Source organism: Oculina patagonica, chromosome 2 (genome assembly GCF_052425735.1).
Source record: "Oculina patagonica isolate OP01 chromosome 2, crgOcupat, whole genome shotgun sequence".
Lineage (NCBI taxonomy): Eukaryota > Metazoa > Cnidaria > Anthozoa > Scleractinia > Oculinidae > Oculina > Oculina patagonica.
The window spans coordinates 43,498,770-43,522,643 of NC_135759.1; the positions used below are offsets into that span (position 1 = coordinate 43,498,770).

At 40.8% G+C, this 23,874-nt stretch overlaps 1 protein-coding gene across 1 annotated transcript in view; it reads left to right on the forward strand.

Annotated features, from left to right (window-relative positions):
* Positions 1-23,874, forward strand: part of LOC144644767 (talin-like) — an 89,892-nt gene that overhangs the window by 24,709 nt on the left and 41,309 nt on the right. Inside the window, exons 21-27 of the mRNA XM_078504292.1 lie at positions 51-191; positions 574-682; positions 1,948-1,999; positions 2,331-2,493; positions 19,984-20,082; positions 22,013-22,282; positions 22,813-23,043. Coding sequence (XP_078360418.1) covers positions 51-191; positions 574-682; positions 1,948-1,999; positions 2,331-2,493; positions 19,984-20,082; positions 22,013-22,282; positions 22,813-23,043 — 1,065 coding nt within the window. The remainder of the gene's footprint in view (positions 1-50; positions 192-573; positions 683-1,947; positions 2,000-2,330; positions 2,494-19,983; positions 20,083-22,012; positions 22,283-22,812; positions 23,044-23,874) is intronic.

The following is a 23,874-nucleotide window of genomic DNA, read 5'->3' on the forward strand; positions in this document are numbered from 1 at the left end:
GTTGGGGCAGTTGTAAGGCTTGATAACTGATCTTATGTTACTGTTTACAGGGCTCACAAGCTAAGCTCCACAGTCTTACTCCAGCACAGAAGGCATACATGGGTAGTCTGAGTCATGGGCTGGACACCATTGTATCAGCAGAACAGGACCTGGGATCTCCAGCTGAGATTCCTGCCCTTGGATCTGATCCAGTAAGTTTCACCATCTCTCTGTAGAGTTGCACGCCACAACCATTAGCCTTTCTGGTCCCTTAGAAGTTCTGTGATAACAATATGGCACTATATTTACATGAACTTGTGTGAAAGGGTTTTGCTGTCTCCCATTCTTGAAGCCTAATTGTCATATTACATTTGATAAATTTGGTTTTATGCTCCACTGAGTCCATGCCTTTTCTAAATAGACAAGTACGGTATACCGGTATATTTTCCTGAAATTCCTTATTCTTTTAGAGCCTAAATATTTTTTATGCTGAGGCTGTATCATTTTAAAAAGTCACTATACAATCCAAACAAAACTTAATAAATTATGATTTTCACAAGTGAATCTTCACCATATTTTTTTGTGACATTTCAGGCATCACTGAAGTGGAAACAGAACACTCTAGACCTTTCCAGACAAAATGTGGCATCCAGACTTGCTGCTCTGTCAGCGTCCTGTGCTTCAATTGTCACATTGACTTCAGGTAAAGTCAAAAGGTTATGAAAAATTCTTGACTATATCCTTAGGACTCTGACAGTAGGAACATGAAACTGGTCAAAATCACTGCACTGATGTGCTATAATTATGTCCTGTTAATTGCATTTATTTGACTGCATGTACTTTTGGAACTGTTTAGCATAGTTTTACCCTCCCTTTCATTTTAGCAATTTATGCAGCGCTTGCTGGGCAGGTTACTTTTCATGCTCACTTGCCTGATGGGGGGACAAGTCATCTGCTGTCCAAATCATTAAGGTCTTCAAATGCCATTACAACAATTAATTAATCATGACAATAACTTCTATTAAAAAACTGTTAAACTGGATACGGTAAATAATCTTATAAATGCCCACTCTCAAATAAACACCTCATTTCTAACAAACGCCCCCCCCCCCCCTGAGGTGTTAAGTTTGTATTAGACACCCCCTTTAATAAACGCCCTTTGTCTAAGGATCACCTCAAAAACCAAGGTAATGCTCCATGTAGAGTAAAACCAGCTGACTCAATTTTTTTAGTTTCTTGCTTGATTTTGAACATCAAAGAGGCCAACGATATCATCATGGTTGACCTCGATGTCAATGAGAACATCGATATCGAATTATGAACGACATCTCCAGGCCTTGCATTAGCACAGAACAGATTAGTCTCTTAGTCACAAACTCTGTTTTCTATCTTACTCAGCAAGCAAACTTTGTGTCTTGTTTGTTTCGTTGACGTTGTTACAGTTAAAGTGAAATAAACGCCTCTCTCTAATAAAGGCCCCATATGTATTTAATGCCCCCTGTAGGACCCCTAAAATTTAATAGATGCCCCGGGCGTTTACCGGTATTATATCATTTATGGTAAATAACTAAAAATACAAAGGAACTTTAAAATGATTGCAATAAAACTCTATATATATAAAAAAAGTTAAATAGTAGTATTAATAGTAGTATGTTTTTATCAATAGTAAAATCATCATAAAAAAGTAAACAAAGACAGGCATGCAACTGCTCCAGGCAAGCAAAGTTTGAAAGCTGCTTGTCTGCAGGGCAAGTTGGAATTCAAGTGTTTTTCAAGCCCTGTTACATCAGTCTCATTTACAGACTAACTGGGAACTCTGTACCTTGTAAAAGTGGGACTATTTAAATGGAGTCTGGTCTGATTTTTACAAATGTTTACTTCATAGAAAAGCTCAGTAATGAATCTGATAACAGTATGGACATGTTCTGTACATGTATTTTACCAATTTATTGATTCTTTAATCTCAAGGTGAGCCAGAGGAAACAAACTATACTGCAGCTGGGGCTGCTGTGAACACCATGTAAGTTCATATAATGTTATCTCTCTGTCAATGTTGTTTTTACATTTTACATTTATCCTACAAGGGGTGTGTACAGTCTATTTGGCTTTGTACTGTACCATTCTTTGTAAGCCTCCAATTAATTATCCCACACCACACATTGTCATTAGTTGACATACATCATGTAACAAGATGGATATCAACTACATAATGTAGCCTGTCTGTGTCAGCAGGTTGGATGCGACCTCCCAGAAAATCATTTTGATGTTTTCCTTGTATTGATTTCTTGTGTGATGTACACTGTATGCCAAGCTCTGCAACAAATGAAATGTATCTGATCTTTTCTCTCCAGCTCCTCAAACTTACAAGACTTATCAAAAGGGATCAAAATGATTGCTGGTTTATTGGATGATGACGATGATGGTAAAAACCTTTTGGATGCTACACGGGGCCTGGCAGGCGCCTTTTCAAATCTTCTGAAGGCCGCTCAAGAAGGAGGAGCAGCAGACAGCGAGGTAGGATATGAATACAATATACATTTAGGAAATAATAATATAGATGCAGATGAATAAATAATGCAGATGAATTGTTCAACAATGACACAAGCATGAAACAAAGAAAAATCTGAGTGCCAAACGGGAATCTAACCCATGGCCTCCCAGATACCGGTTGGGTGCTCTAACCAACTGAGGTATGAGAGATATGTGACATGCTACCTGCATACTGCTAGGGTCGGCAATTTGCGATCCTAGCAGTATGCTGATCGTAGCAGTATGCAGGACGCGTGTCACATGTCAACCTAGTAAATGGCCCAGCTCACCACAAGTCTCTCGTAGCTCAGTTGGTTAGAGCGCCCAACCAGTATCTGGGAGGCCAGGGGTTCGATTCCCGTCAGGGACTCAGATTTTTCTTTTTCCCCTGCTCATGTCATTGTTGAACAATTCATCTTCATTACAATATACATGTAGCTTACCTCATCCTTGAAGATTAAAGCAGGTGCAAATTAAATTATAAGAAGGGTTTAGTTACTGGTTAGTTGTAACTTAGATTATGCAGCAATCTGCAATGCTTATGTCTGTGTTACATATGGAATTGTTTATCAATGTCATAATTATTCCCTAAATCTTTAGGGCATCCACTTGGGAGTTTATGCTAGAACATATTATAGTACATTCTGTAATCTTTTTTTTTTTTGGCAGAAGCCATCAACAAAGAAATAACAAAATATGTATTTCCAAAGTTTATAACTATACAAAGATCAGTACGATCATACTGTACTGTCATGTATTAATTATCAACAAACAACTCTTCCTGGGTAATAATTATGTCATATTCTAATAACTGACCTTTGAGATCATGCTTGAGACCAATAGGTGAAATTTACTCCCAACTTTTTTCATATGTTGTTGAAGCATACTGTGTACAGAGGTTAATCAAAGGATGAGTTAGAGGAAAACAATAATTATTATCAATTTCACACACTTGCAATATGAGGGTTTTGGCGCAAATCCAAAAAAATGCGTTCGGGGCTTCGCCTGGCTCGCCTGCCGGCTTCGCCATTCTCGCCCCTCACTGTTTTTTTGGATTTGCGTCCAAAACCCTCATATTGCAAGTGTGTCGGGGTTAGATGACAGCCTTTCAACCCATGCACATGTATCTAGGCAAAGGCACCCTTTTAACACTTGTTGAGGACTGTCCTAAAACAAGTGGCCCCCGCCAAGCCCCAAAGAACAGGCGCGCCAGAATTATTTTTCAATTGAACAAATATTTTTTACTTTGTATATGCACCAAATGGCTGCTGCAAGATATTCGTCAGAAGTTTTGCAAGCTATGATGGAGGAAAACCTCCGTGAATTTCAAAGAAACCCGCAAAGAAATTTGTCTTTTTTACTGGCCAACACCGATTTTAACGATTGGCTCCGAGTATGGAAAATGGACATACCCGAAACCGAAAAAAACAACAAAGATCTTTTAATTTTTGCAAAAAAACACAAAAAAAAGTTTTATGATCTTTTGGAAAGTGAAATTGAAGAATTGAATGACATAAAAGCAAGCTTCGGGCTTAAAGTAAAATTTTCGATGAAAAGAAACGGAGTTACGCAACACATGGAGCACTATTTCAGAGAAAGAGAACCGCGTCTTTTTACAAAAAACACCAAAGACCGAATAAAAAAAGAGTTTGACGAATTTATTGACAAAGCAAAGGGAGAAATCGAGGCTTGGTCGGAGAGGGGCTCGGGGTGGGTTGTTGAAAGAATAACAAGGGCGTACACCTATGTTGCGCGTTATCGGCCATTGCGCGGAGGAACTTACTTGCCTTTGCCTCCCAAACTGGCAAACAAAAAAGCAATTATTAACGTGCAAAACAGTGACAACCAGTGTTTAAAATGGGCTTTGAGAGCTGCTTTATTCCCGCCTGCGAACGGAAAAGATCCTCAAAGAACAAGTAAATATCCCGTTGATGACGGCATAAACTACAACGGAATCGATTTTCCGACACCCCTAAAGCAGATTGACAGGCTTGAGGCGCAAAACAGAAACCTTGCAATAAATGTTTTTGGGTGGCACTTGAAAGACGGGTGTGTGATACCTCTCAGACAAAGCGAAAAAGAAAACAAAATACCCCGTATAAACCTTATGTTGATTGAGTCAGGATTGAAACAGCACTACTGTTTTATAAAAAGAATTAGCGCTTTGTTACACGACCAAACCAAACACAGTAACAAAAAACACTTTTGCATGATGTGTTTGACAAATTTTACAAGAGAAGACTTGCTTGAAAAGCACAAAAAGTATTGCAATGGGGTCAAAGGCAAGCCAACAAGAATCGAAATGCCAGATGAGGAGAAAAACACCCTTTCTTTTAAAAACTACCAAAAACAAATGAAAGCGCCTTATACGATTTACGCCGACGGCGAGGCATTGTTAAAAAAAGAGCGCCGAGAAACGCCCGAGAACCGCCAGAAAAGTTACACGTACAAAACAGAAAAGCACGAGGCATGCGGATTCGCTTACACGCGTGTAAGAAGTGATGGTGAACACGAAAAACCATTCGTTTACAGAGGAGAAAACGCCGTTGAAGTATTTTTGAACTGTCTTTTAATTGAAGAAAAGAAAATAAGATATGAATTGTCAAAGCCAAAACCTCTCCTTATGACGCAAAAAGACTGGGCAAACTTTAAAAAAGCCGAAAACTGCCACATCTGCGAAAAATCGTTGGTGAAACAAAACTTTTTAGACTCTTTGCCGGTTTGGCTTAAATCTAATAAAAATGAGTTTGGTTACTTAGGACAGTTACACAAAAAATGCTATTACGAAAGAATAGAATTGGCGAATACTCTTAATAGCGGGAACCATTATAAGCTAAAAAAGCTTGAAAAAAAATCACACAAATTAGCCGCTGAAAACCAAAAAAACTGCCTAGGGTGCAAAGAGCCGCTTATCCAGCCGAACTACAAGGATGCGGTGAGGGATCATTGTCACATAACAGGCAATTTTCGAGGAGCCGCGCACAACGTGTGTAACTTAATGATGAAAATAAATCCAAAAAATATTCAAATACCAGTTGCATTTCATAACCTGAGTGGCTACGATGCTCACCATTTGATGCAGTCAATTTCGAAGATTTCAAAAGAGGCACAGAAAGAGGTAAAGTGTGTTGCAAACAACATGGAAAAATACATTACATTTTCACTGGGGGGTTTAAGGTTTATTGACACTTTGAACTTTTTACTTGGAAAGCTTGAAAAACTTGTAGAAGATACGCCGAAGGATGCATTAAATATGACGAAAAAGGTTTTCTTTGAAAAAAGTGAACTGTTGTTAGACAACGGAAAATATCCAAGCGAATACGTTGAAGTGTGGGAGGAATTTAATTATAACAACTTGAGTGAAAGTTTTTTTAAAGGTGGGGACGAAACTAAAGAAAAATGGCAAATTGTCAATAACATCCACATAACAGATGAAGGATACAAAGAAGCAAAAACCATTTTTATAGAAAAATTTGGCTTGTTAACACAAAAGGGGATTTATCCCTATGAATACATGGACTCATGGGGAAGATTTAAAGAAACAACTTTGCCGAAAAAAGAAAAGTTCTACAGTAAACTTACAGGCGAGCACATAACAGACAAAGAGTATGCACACGCGCAAAAAGTGTGGGAAACCTTTGGCTGCCAAAATCTTGGAGACTACCACGATTTGTATGTCAAAACGGACGTTACCCTGTTAGCGGACGTTTTTGAAAACTTTCGAAAATTATGCCTTGAGAAGTACAATCTGGATCCCGCAAATTATTACAGTCGCCAGGTCTTTCTTGGGATGCGCTTTTGAAAAAGACAGGTGTGGAGCTTGAGTTACTCACAGACTACGAAATGCACCTCTTCGTCGAAAGGGGAATAAGAGGCGGGATTTCGTCGGTAAGCAAGAGATATGCAAAGGCGAACAACCCATATGTTAAGGGATTTGATCCGAGTCAACCAAAAAAATACATAATGTATCTCGATGCGAATAACCTTTACGGGTGGGCAATGAGCAAGCCGCTTCCGAAAAGTGGTTTTAGATGGAAAAAGGTTATGCCAACAGAAAAAGAAATAATGACAAAAAAAGAGCATGCAAAAACTGGATGGATTATGGAGGTGGAGTTAGAATATCCGAAAGAGCTGCATGACGCTCACGACAGTTACCCATTAGCGCCAGAGAAAAAGAAAATAGACAAAGAAATGTATTCGCCTTACCAAAAGAAATTAATGAATGATCTTGAATTAAACCCCCCAAACACTGAAAAGCTTGTTTTAACGCTTGAAGACAAAACCAATTACGTCGTGCATTACCGAAACTTGCAGTTTTATTTAAAACAGGGAATGAAACTCAAAAAAGTGCACAGGGTTTTAGAGTTTGAACAGGAATGCTGGATGGAGCCCTACATCCGGATGAACACAGAATTCCGAAAAAAAGCAAAAAACAACTTTGAAAAGACCTTTTACAAGCTAATGAACAACTCGGTTTTTGGAAAAACAATGGAAAACCTGAGAAACCGTGTAGACATAAGAATAGTAAGAAGCGACGAGACAAATAAAATAAGAAAATTGGTCGCAAGTCCATTGTATTCAAGGCACGTGATGTTTTCAAACGATCTTGTCGGAATAGACATGCGAAAAAGTAAGCTGTTTCTCAATAAACCGGTCTACACAGGCATGACTATCCTTGACGTAAGCAAGCTATGCATGTATGACTTCTTTTACAACCATCTGAAAAAGGAGTACGGGGAGCGTTGCGAGCTTTTGTATACAGACACAGACAGCCTTTTGCTTGTGATAGAAACAGAAGACGTTTACGCGGACATGGCAAAAAACATCGGCGAGTACGACACAAGCGACTACCCCGAAGAGCATTCACTTTATTCGAAAGAAAACAAAAAGGTGTTGGGGAAAATGAAAGACGAATGCGCAGGAAAACTGATTTCAGAGTGTGTTTGTTTGAGGCCGAAAATGTATTCAATAATGACAGAAGGTGAAAGCGAAAATGAAATCGAAAAAATAAAGAAAAACTTTCCTGAGGCAAAAATAAAAGAGTGCACTTGCGAAGGGGAAAAAATGCAGGTAATAATGGCAAACGACGAAGAATTGGTCAAAAAAATAAAAGAGAAACATCCGAAAGCAAGTGAGTCAAAATGTTGTAACACGCTGAAAGTGGACGAAAAAAATATAAAAAAGGCAAAGGGGGTGAAAGAGTGCGTGACGAAAAATGAGATAAATCATAAAGACTTCAAAGATGCACTTTTTCAAAACAAGGAAAGCTTTCACGAAATGCACATGCTAAGAAGCTATGCCCACGAGATGCATTCAATAGTGGTAAACAAAAAATCGCTGTCGCCATTTGACACAAAGAGATGGATAAATGAAGATGGGATAAACACTTTGGCATATGGGCACTATCGGATGGGTGCGGAGCACGAGAGCGAAGCTCTTGCAGAGAAGGGGCAAAAAAAAGAGCCCACCGCCCCATAAAAGGGAGTGAAAAAACTAACTAGCCGCCAAGCAAAGGTCTCTCTAGAGTGCTTTAATAAATAAAAAGCCACTCAGGAGTGCCCAAGGGGCTCAAGCACTAAGGGCTTGGTGGTAACTGTGTATTTGGAGGAATAACAAGCAATTCTTCACGCACGAAGCCGCGCTTTGGACCATCGTGCAAGTAATAAAGAACTGGCTGATTAGGTTTAGTAACAGACCTTTCAATGCTGTAGACTTTTAATGACCAAATCGGATCTGTAGCCCTTTTTACGCCGCCTTCCAGCTCGCCAGGTTGGTAGAGAAAGCGCACATTAACGAGAGAGGGGAGTTTTTTTTCTTTCTTGCCAACAGGTCTTGTATATTTTGAGGACGGTTTTGACGAAACAGCCTTTTCTTTAATTGCAGCAGCAGGTTTCTTACCAGTAAGACTGGTTACTTCGTTGTTCAGAGCGGCAACAACTTCGGGTAGCCTTTTTACCCACGCTGTCGACCGCTGGCCAGATGGCAGGTTCATCTCGACACCGTACTGATAACCAAACAGGCGCTTTGCCAGTGTTTGATTAAAACGTTCAACAATAGCTTGATCTCTGTGGATATTAACACGCCCGCGTCTAATATAGGTTTTGTGATTTTCCATTTCTTTGGTAACAGCCCCCATGAATTCGCGACCAGGGTCAGCTTGAAGCATCTGTGGCCATTTTAGTGCACTTCGCCTGTAAATTGTCTGAAAACCTTTTGCAACCTCAGTTGAATCTTTGGAGGTCAAAGGCTCGGCCTCTTTGTAACGGCTGGCAACGTCGACAACAGTCAGAGCGTATTTGTAAACTTTTCGCCCTCGCGGCAGTTTGTCGTGTGGCAGAAAAAGAAGGTCCGCCTGGTGGACCGCGTTAGGGGTAGAAACATCGAATTTTGGGCGAGGAACGTATCGTGGTGCCGGAAGGAAGATCTGCCAAAGGGCCTGCTTAACTAGCCACTTTTTTGCGGCATCTTCGGAAACCTTGGCAGCCTCGGCTAATTTTTTTATCGCAGCAATTCCCTTCCAATAGCCCTGGGGGCTATAGTAGACTTTTGAGATCTTTGCATCCATGCGTATACAAGAAAAAAAAAGAAACGTTTAAAGAAACCGAAAGGCAGCGTACCCAAGAGCAAGAGCGCCTGCGCCAACAAACATCAGTTCACCTTGTTTCTGCTGCTCGCTTGGCTGATAAAAATCAGAGAACTTGGGTTCTTTCGGAGGAATCATTTGTTTGTCAGGATGTGCCTGGTTGTAGAGTTTGAAAGCGTAGTCTGTGTTCGTAAAGTTTTGTTTCGCTTGCTGTTTGATCTCATTGTTGGTTTCGATCCAGTCGAGAAGCTTCGTGCGGTCGCGAGAGTACTTCGCGTAAGCTGCCTGGTAAGCCTCGAGAGCTTTGTCGTGTCTTTCTTTTTCTTTCAAAGCGGCGTCATCTCCGCCACCCAAAGCTCGAGCAAGATAGTTGCCGCCAATGAAAGCAGCAGCGTTCAAGATAGCTCCGCCAGCCATAATCGCGACGCTTGCCATTTTGTTATTATACTATTCTAATTTTTTTTTAATTGGTTGGGAGAATTTTCTGGTCCTCGAGATACTGTTTAAGTGCAACGCTGCCAGCCATGACGGCTGTGAACTTTACATAGTTCATAAAACTGCTGCTTGGGTCGGATGTGAAGTTTTCTTTTACAACTTTTTTGGCAGCCCAGCCGATTCCGGCGGCAAGGCCAGTGAGAGTCGCGGCATCCATGAGCGTTTTCACGAGCTTGTTGTCGGACATGGCGGTTCAGTATAAAATAATAAAAAATATTCAATTGAAAAATTTTTTTGTTTATTCTTCACCGTTTTGCGAAGCAAAGTTTGCAACTTCTTCACCAGATTCAACTTCTTTTGTTTTTTTTATACCTCTTTTAAAAATTGTATCCTCATCCTTTTGCACCCGAATAGCGGTTTTAACGCAAGTTTTGGAAAATTCAAACCAAAGTAAAGCAATACCAGCCATAGCTGCACCTTTAACAAGGCTGTCAAGAATAAAACCAAGGGACATTGTCGGTATAATAAATGAAAAAGAAATGTTCAAAAGAAATTTTTTAATCCATCGGACGGATTCCTCTTTGTTTGCGAGGTCTAATGGCATTTTGGATTGTCGAAGGCGTGTCTGAAGAACGCGTTGCAACCCTTCCAATACTTTCTGCTGTAACTGGTGTGTCATCAGTTATAAGAGTTGGCGGAGCTTTAAATGTTGGACTTCTTTTTTTGTTTATAAAGGCTTTTATGTCTTTGCGTTTCACATAAGTTGTAACGATTGCAACGCCGATACCAAGCAAAGATATCCATTGATTTGTGGTGAGACCGCTTGATTGCGGCTGAGCCTCGGGCGGAGCTGGTTCCGTTACGGCCGGTGGTGTTACATTTCGCTTTGCAGCAGCAGATTTCTTTTCCTTTTCTTTTGCAATTATTGCAGCAGCCTCGACAGCAGCTTTTTTCTGTGCTTCACGAGCCTGTTTTGTTTTTTCAGCTGCAAGCTTGCCAGCAGCAACTCGCTTTGGATTTTTGGCAGGCTTTGTTGCTGGAGTTGTTGAAGTAACTTGTTTCTGTTCTTCTTGAGCGATCGGAGTTTGTTCGAGCTCGGCCATTTATAATAAAAAAAAATAATATTTAAATAGAAAATTGCTCAGCAAGATTTTTTGCTAAGCAATTGCTAAGCATTGTTCAGTAATTACTTAGCATTTTCTTAGCATTGCTCAGAAAAATCTTCAGTAGTGTTTGTGTCCGCATCTTTGGAAGCACCTTTGGTTTCGCACAGCGAAGTGTGCGACTTTGTAGGGACCCCTTGGGTCCCCGCGCCAGGCGCGGCTTCGTTTAAATCAACGTGCTTTGTTGTGATGAGCGCAGCATTTGCAACGGCAAGAAATCGGCCGCATTTCAAAGCCAGACCGCCTGCCAAAGTGGACAGCTCTTTACTGATAATGTAGTCGTTTTTGAGTTCCTTCTGATAATCATTGGCGTCCTTGATATTTACGGCCATACCAACGACTTTAGTAACAAGAAAAATAAAGCTGTCAATCAAGCTGTCGGTTGTTTTGGATCCAACGTATGCCTCATATCTCTTTAAGTACTTTTCAACTTCTTTATCTGTCAAGCGCTTCACCTGCTCGTGTGTCAGTTGCACACCGATTGCTTCTTTGGCTTTTCCTGTTGAAACAAGGATTGCAAGCTGTTCACGCAAAGCAGGAATGTCAGGGCCTTGAATGAGTGCCATTGCGCTTTCTGTACTTTCTGGTTCAGCTCCTAGCAGTTCCATTACGGAAGCTAATTCTTGTTCACATGCAGCGCCCTTGACGCTCTCGGGAAGAGAAGTTGCGAACGGGTCAGCCATTTATTACTCTAAAAAATATGTTCAATAAGAAAATTTTGTGCCGTAAGGGTGGCGATGAGAAATGACAAGATGCGAAAACTTATTTTTTTTTAGCTTTAAAATGATTTCTTTGTAATCCTCATGGGCAAGTTCGCCAGCGTAATCCTCAAAGATTGCCTTCGTGGTCTTGGCAGAGGGGGTGTAAAAGAAAACGATTGCCGCAACATTTTCGCGGAATGAGGATGTTATGCTTGTCAATTTTTGAGTTAACACCCATATGCTCAAGCCTGCGTGGCGAGCAGAGAAAGCAAGATTCACCAACTCCCCTGTTCTTCCTTTTACATCTTTCGAAGCAGCACAGTCGTCGAGGATGATAAGCGTGTTCGTACCCTCAAAAAGAAATCTTGAAAGCCTTAACCAAGATTCCACCTCGTGCTGCTCGCAAATGAAAACAAAAAATCGAATATCTTCCTCAGCAAAGCGATAATAAGTCTTGTTGTGCTCGAAAGTCGGGCAGATGAGCACGATGTAGTCAAACTTGCCTCGGAAAGGGCCACAAAGCTGATTGACCACGTATCTTGTTTTTCCTGAGTTCGTTGGTCCCACAATGAGGGCGTTGAAGGGTATATTGGCAGGATCCATGCTTCGCTTTGCGAAAGCTGTATCAATACTCAACACTTTCTAATTCTTTATTTACAATAGAAAATTGTGCATCAGCGATAGCGAATATGTAGCATTTGACATTCCCTGATCCTGAGGCTGTTCTCTGTATCTCTAAATTAACGCCATCCTTTGTGTTCACCAAGCGGAGCCCGCTGCCGTGCATGTTGTTGTCGCTCATGGAGCGAAGGTCAATGAAAAGCCCGAACTTTTTTTCTGCATAAAACTTTGTGGCGTTATTAAACATTTTTTGGTCTGCGTTTTTGCCAAAGAACCTGAGAACTTCCTCCCACATGTCTCTTCCTTCAACTCCCTGACTGTACACCTTATTTGGAACGCCATTCACGCTGATTTTTACATTTGTTATGTCAGGGTTAAAGAAAGATTCTGTATCTCTTGCACCTGCGGCGTGGGGTTCAGGAAAAAGAAGTAGAAGTCCCTTCAAGGAGCGCTTTGGGACGTTAATGCTTTCGTTTATTATCGTGTCAGTAGCTTTTTTTACTGTGATCGTTTTGTAATTGTGCACATGCTCGTAAAAGAAACTTTTGCCGTTAATGTAAGTGCTTTCTACTTCTCTTGCAAGTTCTTTGTGATAAATAGCCTCGTATTCGAGTTGGATGTCAGTTAGCTCATACCCAAGTTTTGATGAATCTGTTCCTCTTACAACCACATTTGGACTGTTCAGTTTTATCTCGAAGACAAGCTCGTCTGCGAGTGCGCGCGGATAGAACACGCCATGGTCTCTCAAAATCTCGTGATCAAGCGGGATACGATACTTGCTTCCATAAACTTCTGCCAGCTTCTTTTCCGCGTCAACTCCTGAGGTTTTTTTGTCACCAGCGTTTGAACGGATTTTGCATAAATCCTCGGACTGTATACCTTCAAGAAACATGTTGCTGCGCTTTTCTACCGGCAGAAAAAGGTCCTCGAAAAGTTTGTAGACGTCGTAAGCGTTCGTATCCTGCAGCGTTTCTCCTGCAAACTTGACCACCATCCTTGAGACAAGCGCCCGGGTGACGTTGTTTACGAGAAAGTTGTTGGCATGGCCGCTCACCGTCAAGTTGAACACAAGAGCCAGGGAGCCTGGCACGAGAACGACGCCTTCTTCAAGCTTCGGCACAGCAACTCTCAGAATTTCTTCTGGAGACGCTTTATTCGGGTTAAATGTAACGCGATGTCGCACTCTGTCTGCCTTGAGCGCGTTTGGAGTTTTCTCTTCGAACGTTGGTCGGTGTCTTTCGCTCACGACAGCCATTGTATATTTAAATTAAAAAATGTATTTATTTAATATAACATGGCGGCAGAAGGTGGCTTTGGTGACAGAGATCCTCTTTTGGAACATACAGGCGACCGTGACGACCGTAATGACAACGATGACAGCGATACAACAGGCCCATTCCAACCTGGAGGGGCATCAACGCCCGGACCAAGCGAACAAATACCAACGAGAACTACCACGATGAATAGGCCGGACGAAACAACAACGATGTTTCCTGAAATCCCCGACGATAGTGCGACAACAACCTTCACTGCTTCGAGTTATCTTGACAAAGAGTTTCCATCAGCTGACAAATCAAAGATTAAATACAAAATAGATGAAAATGGAAGGCTGCAAGTCGGGTTAATTAAACCAGGTAAGCCTTATTATAATTTAACAACCAAAATTCAAGGCAAGGAAGAATACCAGATAAATATAAGACTTCCCAAAGAAGTTTTAAAAGCCCTTGGTCCAAGTCGTCGATTAACTCTTGAAAATGAAATAAGAGGTCTTTCAGAAGGCATCAATAACAACAAAAAAACAGCAGAAGATAACAATGAAAGCCCGGAGGAAAGAAAAAAAGCTAAAGAAAGAGCAAAACTACAAATTGAAAGGCGCACTGATCTACAGAAAGAATTAGATCGGTTGAAAAAAGTAGAGTACGAGCCTGTGATTGGGGTAACAATACCTTTACAAGAATTCCAACAACATGAAGAAGAAAGGCTCGAAAGGGAAGAGGAAATACGACAAGAGAGACATGAACAAGAAGATATTGCAAACGACGAAAACAGGCCACAAGCGGAAAGACAACAAGCTCGCGAAAGAGTTGATAACTTGAATCAAGAAATTAATGAAATAGAAAATGAAAGAGAAGAAGAGATCGAAAGATTGTCTTTAACAGACAAATTAAGAGAAAAGGTAAAAGCGATTTTCAAAAAATATGGCTTCACCGTCACAGCAGTTTTGCTTGCCGTTGGCACGACTATTGGCGTAATTCTGAGTTCTCTCTCAAACGGTTTAAAAGGTTTAGCAAAAGGTGTTGGTGACGGTCTTCAGACACTTGGCAAAAAAATTGCAAGTATTCTGCCGGGCCTCCTTGGCTCGATCGCCAGTTTTGTGTTTCGAACGGCCGGCCAGGTGATCAGCTTCCTCGGCAAGAATGCTTGGCTTTTGATTGTCGGTGTTGCTATCTTTCTTATCGAGCGAGTTACAAAACGAAGCGAGCGCTAAGCGCTAGAGGGCGCGAAGCGCCGGTGCCCCTTGGGTACCCTCAAAGAGCTCGGCTGACTGCAAACGCAACAATAACGGCACCAGCAATAAGGTAGGTCTTGTTTTTTTCGTGTGCTGTATCTTCAGTGTCTGGCTTCTGCTTTTCGTCTGTTTTTGTCACAGTACCCGCTGAAGGCGTATGTGGCGCCGGCTCTTTTTTTGCAGCTTTGTGAATCGGGTTTGACGAGCGCGACGCGCTCGAGCTCTTCGAGCTCGGATGACTTGTTGGTCTATTAACTTTTGATGGCCCACCGCTCATACTTGTTGCGCCCACTTTTTTTGTAGCTTTATTAACCTCATCATTCACTCCTAATTTCATCCCAACAACAGCCTGCTTAAGCTGGTTATTGTAGCCAACAACGCTTTCTGTGTTTATCACCATACGAGCGGGCATCAGCCAGGCACCTGGGCAGACTGCAAGGTTAAGCCGAACCTTAGCTTCGTCGATGGCTAGTTGGTATCTTTGGACCGACTTTGCCAGATCAGGTTGCCTTATAGCGTCTTCAACCAACACGAGGAACTCACTTTGCGCTTCCTTTGCACGGCCGCCTGTTCCAAGTATGCTACTTCGAACGTTCACCTGCGAACCGAGAATACAGTAGACAAAAGCCTCTATCGACTGGTTTACTCTCGACAAACCTGCCTGAGTAAGCCCTTCAGTGCCGTTAGGACAAAACCAGTCTGCCTGTGCATATGCAGCGTCGTCTGGCTCGATGTATTGAATCAAGTTACCTTTGCTTGCAGTTCCACCTTCATCCGAAAATTTATCGTAATCGGGGTATTTTGCTCCAGTTTTGTTTGGTCCAATGTTAGTAATCCAGATATAAACGTTACCAAGTCCGTGGTTTGCGCCTGTTGTGAAACGGAAATCGCTTGACGGGTCGACACCGAACTCAGCGCATATTCTTTTGTAAGAAGCCACGTCGTACTTGTTGTCGAACTGGCTAAAAGTGGGGTCGCCTGGCAAGGCGCTTACGCTCTGAATTCCCCCATCTGAAACAATATTTGCCTTATCGTGAAATAAACGTGAAAAAGATAAAAATTACGCACAATCGGTGGCAAGCTAAGAGCTGAGTGATCTTCATCGAAAATATCTCGACTTATACCGCAGCCTGTTGTCGCGCACCATACCGCAAAGTTAAGTTGCTGTGGCCAATAGCCCATATTTTGGCTAGCAAGCCACCTTTTTGACTCTTTTCCTGATGTATGCTTCAGTTTTGTTTTTTGAAAAATCTCTCTTAATTTCGTTGTGAAATATTGGTCTGGTGTGACGTAGATGTTGATTTTGCTGTTAAATATTTTTTTCAAACTCGGTGCGGCTTCGTGAAATCCAACCGCGGGAATTGGCAAAGATGAGCCTTTTGCGCCGCTTGGTGACAGCTGTTGTGGAAAACCGCCTGAAATTTGATTCACCCCCAGTGCTTTTTTCATCTCTGGGCTCCAATATTTGCTGTCAGAGCCAAAAACATTTATCAAATGGCCTTGCCCTGCCTTGTAATAAATGTCTGCCGTTGCTGTGTGGTTGTACGCGAACTCAACCTGTGCAACAAATTTTGTTCGGTCAGCGTTTGGATATTTTGCAAGAAAAGGTTTCCATGCATTGTCTTTTGCCGCTTTAGAAATTGTAGTTGCTTCTGGGGTTTTCATCCACTTCATAAAACCTCTTGTTTTTGCATCCATGGTCCTCTTTTATATTAAACATTTTTTATTTTTATTTAATATAAAAATGGTTGTGCTGACTGTTACCACAAAAGAAAATCCGAACACTGTTTATTTTGACCAGCCTATTCCAAAACCAAGCTATATCCGGCTTTTAAGTTGTTCTCTTTACAACAGCTGGAATAGTTTGGAAAAGGATGGAATAGTTTTTTATAAACAAGTGAACAAGGAAGAGAAGGCGCGTTATATACGGCAAGGAAACTTCTCACTCGATGACATTGGGAGTATTTTTGAAAAAGGATTTCCAGAGAAAAACATGTTTTCTGTAACAAAAGGCATTGCAGGTCGTTCATTGATAATAAAAGCAAAAGAGCCCAATTTAAAAGCTTTTGGACTGAACGAAAGTCTTATTAAGTTCTTTAATTTGCCTGGGTTTGAGAATTACGCAAGTATTGAAAAGGAATTTTTTGAAACAATTGAGGTAAATAATGTTTCAAATCCTAAAAATTACTTCATCAACTGTGACCTTATCGACAAGCAACAAAGCTTGCTAAATGGTAAGCCATCAAGCCTTTTGGCGTTTTTTGACATACGTGGAAAACCGTATGAAAAAGTTTATTACCAAAATACACATTTTAACGTCTTGCGCGACGTTTCTGCTGAAGAAAATGTATCATCTCTGACTCTTTCGATTAGAGATGAGAATGGAAAGCCATTCGATTTTAACGGCACAAATCTTACATATGAGTTGGAATTGAATTAAATTAAATACAAAAATAACTTTTATGTATACGAGGCCATGTCATCTGCTAATGTGCTCCCGAGTGCCCCTGCTTATGGTGATCGCGAAGAAACACAACTTTATCCAAGCCTCCCAACAAATGCCGAGAATTTTCGGCTGACTGAAATAAGTAAAATTGAAAAAGAAATATCCGCTGAAGCTGAGCATTACAGGCTTGTGTTAAAAAAATATAAAAAAGTCCGGAAAGTTATTCACTATTCCGTGGTCTGTCTTGGCGCCGTGACGGCAGCTCTGTCTTCTGGAGCTGTTGCCACTTCACTTACTGGTGTTGGAATTGTTATCGGCGTTCCTGTTGCAGCAGTAGCAGGTATATCTGGCGCAGCTTCCACTGGCCTGTCAGTTATCAACAAAAAGCTTGAACGTAAAGTTAATAAGCACTCAAGAATCCTCGCTCTGGCTGTTGCAAAACATGACTCGATAAACAGCTCTGTCTCACAAGCTCTGAATGATAATCTTGTTTCTGACAAAGAGTTTCAACTGATCTTACGAGAAATGCAGAAATATCGTCAACTTAAAGAGACTTTACGTTCAAGCTTTGCACACAAACAAACAAATTCACAGCCAGACATCGAAAAAATACGACAAGAGATCATGAAAGCAGAAAGACAAAAAATGAAAAAAAAACTTCTCGAAAGCACCACCGACATTTCGAAATAAAATTTCAGTCCAATAGAACATTTTTTCATTTAATGAAAGAATGATTGTCTGCGCTCATCTTGTTGTTTACTTTGTGATTGAATATTTCACGCCAGAGTGGCAAAAAAATATTCGAGTCATCACTAAAGAGGTTGTTGATTGTCTGAACAACATTTGAGGCTGTCGTTCCTTTTTCCACGATCCACGATCCACGATCCTTCTTTTCCAAAAGACCCAAGCCCCCTCGACCTGCACGTCACGCTCTGACTGCGACAAAATAATTTAGCGACCGCCAGCAAAAGATGGGCCGCACGTATTTATTTGTTTTGACCAAAAAATAGGTGTGAAGCAGGGGGTTATTTCACTTTTATTTATTTTTTTTTCTTGGGAGCCGTGAAACAATATTGTATCTATTAATATAAGCAATCAATAAACATTACAAGTGTGTTAAGTAAAAATAATTTTATTCAGTTGCTAAGTTAAATGTTTCTTGACAACGGCGGACATTCATGGCCACGGTAACTAAGGTAAATTGTTCCTTGACAACGTCAGAATATTTTAAGCTTGTAAACTTGCAAGTTTTTGTCAATTCGGGTTACGCCATAACCCATTTGGTATTCTAATGTGTTGACGTTTTAAGGCATGTGACTTAGATAATTTTGTCAATTCGGGTTACGCCGTAACCCATTTGGCATGTGGTGTTGCCTGTGACTAAGATAATTTTTGTCAAGTTTAGCAAACGCTAAAGTTGTATCATCCCATCGTTAGACATCTACAAATGATTTATGTCGATAAACTGAGTTAAAACTTCTTAATTTTTGATCTAGAAAGGTTTGATAAACGTCTTTAAGCTTCCGATATACTTAACCTTGCGATAAAAATTCACGCGACCAAGCATCTGATTGTTGTCCGTAATTGCTTCGGTTTCGTGAAGCGAAGGCACGAATAGCTGATGTTAAATATTATAATCGGACCCTCGTTTGTCGTTTCCAAATGATTCATGTCCGTAAGCTGCGTCTTTGCTTCTTTTTTCGATGAAGGTTTGATAAACGTCTTTATACATCGGCCATACATGTTTGTGTAATGAAAAAAAGATTAGGTGAATAATATAAAGTTATAATTTTACCTGTGATTGGCTGATATAGCAATTACATCAGCAATTAAAATAGATTTCGGTAAATAACCTTGGGTTAATACACGTGACGAAAATACTATAAATAAATAAACGTGACAAAACACGAGAAAGGTTTGATTGCACGTGTCAGAAAGCGCTAGAAAAAGGTATTGATACATGTGCAAGAAAACGCTAGAAAGATATGACTTGTCAGAAAACACGTGAGAGGAAACAATTCACGTGTCAGAAGGCACAAGAAAGGTTTGGTACGCGTGTAAGCTAAGTCAACGGGATAATATTGGTTACAGAAAGCAAACAAAGTTAAACAATATTTAAGCGCCGCGATTGAGCTTGTTGGAGTCATTGTCACTAAAAATAGCTTAATGATGTCATTTTCTTTACTCTGTATATAAATCAAGCTAACACCTGGATATCATAAAGAATGACGAGCCAAACGCCAACAGAACGTGTTTTACTTCACAATCCTCGAGTTTATCAATTTTTGGAAGAAGTGGCAACACAAACAGTTACTCCACAAGAGAAACGACTGATAGAATTCCAAAGAATCTGTATTGCAAGAAAAAAAAAAGCCTGAAAAAGATCAACAACATCGAGGCAGCAATACGCGGAAAACTTAATTTATGCACTCACCGGAGCGTGCAAGTTTTGTTTAGCTTGTTAAAACGTTTGCGACAACACTGCTGTCTAATTTTTTTAATTTTTCAATCAGCTCGTCTGTTAAAAAGATTGTTATTTGTTTTTCATTTTCTTTAGTTTTTTTGTATGTTGTAAACGCTTTTCCATGAGATCTTTTCAAGTTTTTCTTTACATTCAAGTTAATTTCTCCAGTTCTCCCTCTTCCCATCTTCGTTTACTCAATAAGAGCATTTGTTCAATTGAAAAATAATTCTGGCGCGCCTGTTCTTTGGGGCTTGGCGGGGGCCACTTGTTTTAGGACAGTCCTCAACAAGTGTTAAAAGGGTGCCTTTGCCTAGATACATGTGCATGGGTTGAAAGGCTGTCATCTAACCCCGACACACTTGCAATATGAGGGTTTTGGACGCAAATCCAAAAAAACAGTGAGGGGCGAGAATGGCGAAGCCGGCAGGCGAGCCAGGCGAAGCCCCGAACGCATTTTTTTGGATTTGCGCCAAAACCCTCATATTGCAAGTGTGTATTTCTGTTATCAATTTGCCATTGTAATTACCATGTAACACTCATGATTGTGTTTTAGTCCAGAGGCAGGCTGTTGTCAGCAGCTGGCAATGTAGGTTCATCTGGAGCGACATTGTTGCAGTACATGGGTGAACCAGAAGTGGATCAACAGACTCAAGTAAGTACGGTACATGAGTGAGGTGTTAATCTCATGTACTTAGATGCTTATTCTATGCAGGCAACAACCCATTTACTAGACAAGTTAACCTTTACAGTCGAACCTCGATTATCCGGACTCCTTGGGACTAGGCTAATTAGTCCGGATAATCGAGAGTCCGGATAATCAAAAGCATGAATATTAATGAGCCAAAAAAACAAACGAGGGCATCTGACAGGATGCGGTGGTGCGGATCCGCAAAGTTCGCTAACTTGCGCATCTTCGTCAAATTTTTCCACATTAAACAGGGAAAAAAAAGAAAAATTGCTTCATAATAGCGATAAATCAGCTGTTAACCATCCTCACAAACAAAAATTCCGAAGTCATTGATCATTTTGAGACAGTTTTTCTCCGAAAAAGGCGACGAAACCACGCCGATTCGTTCGCAAACAATTTTGAACCTCCAGGCGTTCCTTGCGTCTTTTCGTGATGGGCCTGGTGACTAGACTTGATGCTAACATGCGGTGTCAACCGATCGAACTCTCTACGATGTTTTTCACTTTGTAGAAGGATTTAAACATTCTGAATTTTGCCATTTTTCCTCGTAAATTTCAGTATAATACAAGTAACCAAGGACAGAAAGCAAATTTATTTGTGTGAATGTTTTTATGGCTAGTGGAAACTGAATAAGGAAGTTGTCTGCCGAAGTATGAAATGTTGTTCGATTGGAAACTGCATCATCCGAGGTTTTATAATGTTTTTTGACAGGTAAACCACCTTGAGATAACGTTAAAATCGTCGTAGAACTTAGTTATATCTGGTCTTGAATGTGACTAATTAATATTCATGAAAAAATTGGGACCAGAGAAAAAGTCCGGATAATCGAGAAATCCGGATAATCGAGGTCCGGATAATCGAGGTTCGACTGTAATATGATAAGTCCCTTCATCGTGAGGTGAACCTGGTAGAAGGAGGGGCTAGGGGAAGGGGTACAAGTAGGTGGTGCTTCATTCTCTTTAATGGGATATCACTTGGGTGTATGAAAGTATTATAACAATTATTATAATTATTATAATTCAAACCTTACCTGGGAATTGTGATCAGTAGGGTTTTTAAACTGATGATATCAACTGTTTTTTTAGTTGAACACAATCTCTTACTGGCCTGGTGTAACAATTATTGTTGTTGAACAGACACTTTTTATTTTAACATGCACACTCAGGGCCATTTATTGTTGCAGAGACACATTCTTGTAGCAGGAACAATATCACAACCTTTATACCAGACAAAAATGTACAGTGTAGCAAGGACATGTTCCATTCTGCCACAATGGGATGTGTTACTCTAACAATCATGTTCCCACTACATTTCCTTGTGTATGATTCCTGCTTTTGTCTCTATGTGTCCACCTTAAGTTACATGTAGTAGAGGTTGGACTACAGTTTCTGCGATAAGCTTTTTAATCTATTAAACTCATCACCAATAGATGAGTGTGGGGATGGTGCCTGAGACTATGTGGAAGCCGCCAGCAAGCGGGAATGGTAACCATGACAACCCTGGGAGCGTCAACCACCAGACACCGTCACACTGAGAGAGGAAACTCAGTGGAAGGCAAAAACTAAATACTTATCAGTATTTACCTATGGGAAAGGGTGGGTGGGAACAAAACAGCGAAAAAGGCAGAACTTGCTCGAAAGGCAACGCCAGCGAAATGGCTTGACCTTCACGGGAGAGCTGTAAATTTATTGAAACCCCTGAATAAACCCTCAGGCCACCCCAACTTCAGGAGAGCAGCCGGTGGCCAACAAATATTGTCTCAAATTTAACCTTGCCTAAATTTCAGTTAGCCACATTTACCAGAAGCCCAAAGTGACTGATTGTGTTGAGTGTACCAAGCAAATAGTGTAACATTGAGCTTTTCTTAATACATCAGCACTGTCTTATTACACAGGAAATGTTGCTGGCACTGGCTCAAGCTGTTGCTAATGCAACTGCAGCTCTGGTGCTGAAAGCAAAGAATGTTGCCAGCCAGTCCAATGACACTGGGGCTCAAAGCAAGGTGATCAATGCAGCAAAGGAGACGGCAAGAACCACGGCCCAACTAGTGGCCTGTGTTAAGGTGGTTGTTCCATCCATAAGTAGCCACATGTGCCAGGAACAAGTTGTCGAAGCTGCAAAACTTGTTGCTACAGCTGTGGATGACACTGAAGGAGCTTGTAAGGTGAGCTTTCCTAGTAATTATATTGAATGTATTGATATTGAACATGGAGAAAATTAAGTCCAGTATTGCCTTAACTGGAACACAGTATTGAATTAAATTTGGAGTACTACCATGCAATGCTGCTGATGAAGGGCCATACGCTGGTCCAAAACATTTGCTTGCACCTTGTTATGAATATTATGCTTGGTGGTTTCTCCATAACCTGAAGCCAAAACGTTCAGCCCTCCCAGCATTCAAAGAAGTGCATGTCCGATAGCCTGGGGCTAGTGAATTTTGCAGTCAGGCTAGTGGATTTTATCCTCCACTTGCCCGACCGGCAAGTGGAAGTTTATGGGAAACATTTTTGAGTTTGTTTATTGTGCTTATAAAGATTTTTTGGGCTAGTGAAAATGACTATCGGGCTAGTGCATCTTGGCTAAAAGTTCTATTTCTTTGCACCCTGCCTCCCCTTAATAAATAAACTTAAATTAATAGTAGTCTTAATGACAACACCACGCTACCTGCGAATAATAAATCTGTTTTGGTCTTAGGAAGCGGCTCCTGAAGACTCTGATCTGTTGCGAGAGCTGATGACGGCAGCGCAGGCTGTGCGAGATGCTATGAATAGCCTGCTGGTGAAAGTGCGAGATGGAGGCTGGCAGGCTCAGCAGGCAGGACAGTATGACGCCGCATGTGATGACATCTTAGGTGCTACTGACAGATTGTTCAACAGCATGGGAAATGCAGGAGAGATGGTTAAGCAGGCCAAGATCTTAGCTCAGGTATGCAAGCTGTGACCACAGTCATACATGTACTTTAATTAGAAGGAAGAAAACACATTGGAAATAAGTAACAGGGTTCATACAGGACATGGCAAACTTGGAAAGTCATGGAATTTTAAAACTTAATTTTCTAGGCCTGGAAAGTCATGGAAAGTCCTGGAAAATAATGTTTATTGTACAAAGTAAGTTAGTTTTTGTTTCTGCAAAGAAAACGTCTAAGAAAATGGCCAAATGAAAGTACTGGATCAGTCATGGAATTTCTAAAGATCAAAAGAGTATAAACCCTGAAATAAGTTAAGGAAACAGCAGTGTTCTCCCTAGGATTTTGGGAAGGCCAGGTGGTATTCTGACTCTGATTTTTAAATGCCGTTAAAACCTGATTTGCGGAACTTGTTCCCCCCACGTTACTATCACTTTTCTGTCTTTTTTCCAGAGTAAAATTTACTAATTTTAGTTTCTTTTCTGAGCAACCCAAATCGGCTGAGTTCCCCATTCTTTATACGAACACGAGAACTTCATTTAGTATTCCATGTACGACACCTTGAAGTGCTGTTGTGTTTCTGTAGCAATTCGATAAAGCTAAGGTAGCTGCTGCTCAACAAAACGAATGCATCACACTCACAGATTTAAACACATTAATGCAAGGGTAAATGACTTTTATAACGATATTAAAGGGTGAAAACACAGTAAAAAAGTGATTTCGTCTTTGCTTATAAGGAAAGGAATTCCCGTTCCAGATCTCAAACAGTAGGGTTGTGTTACATCTTCAATTTTTAAGCCAGGCGGTAACGATTTTCCTGTGAATCAAGCTAGGCGGCCCGCCTGGCCTTA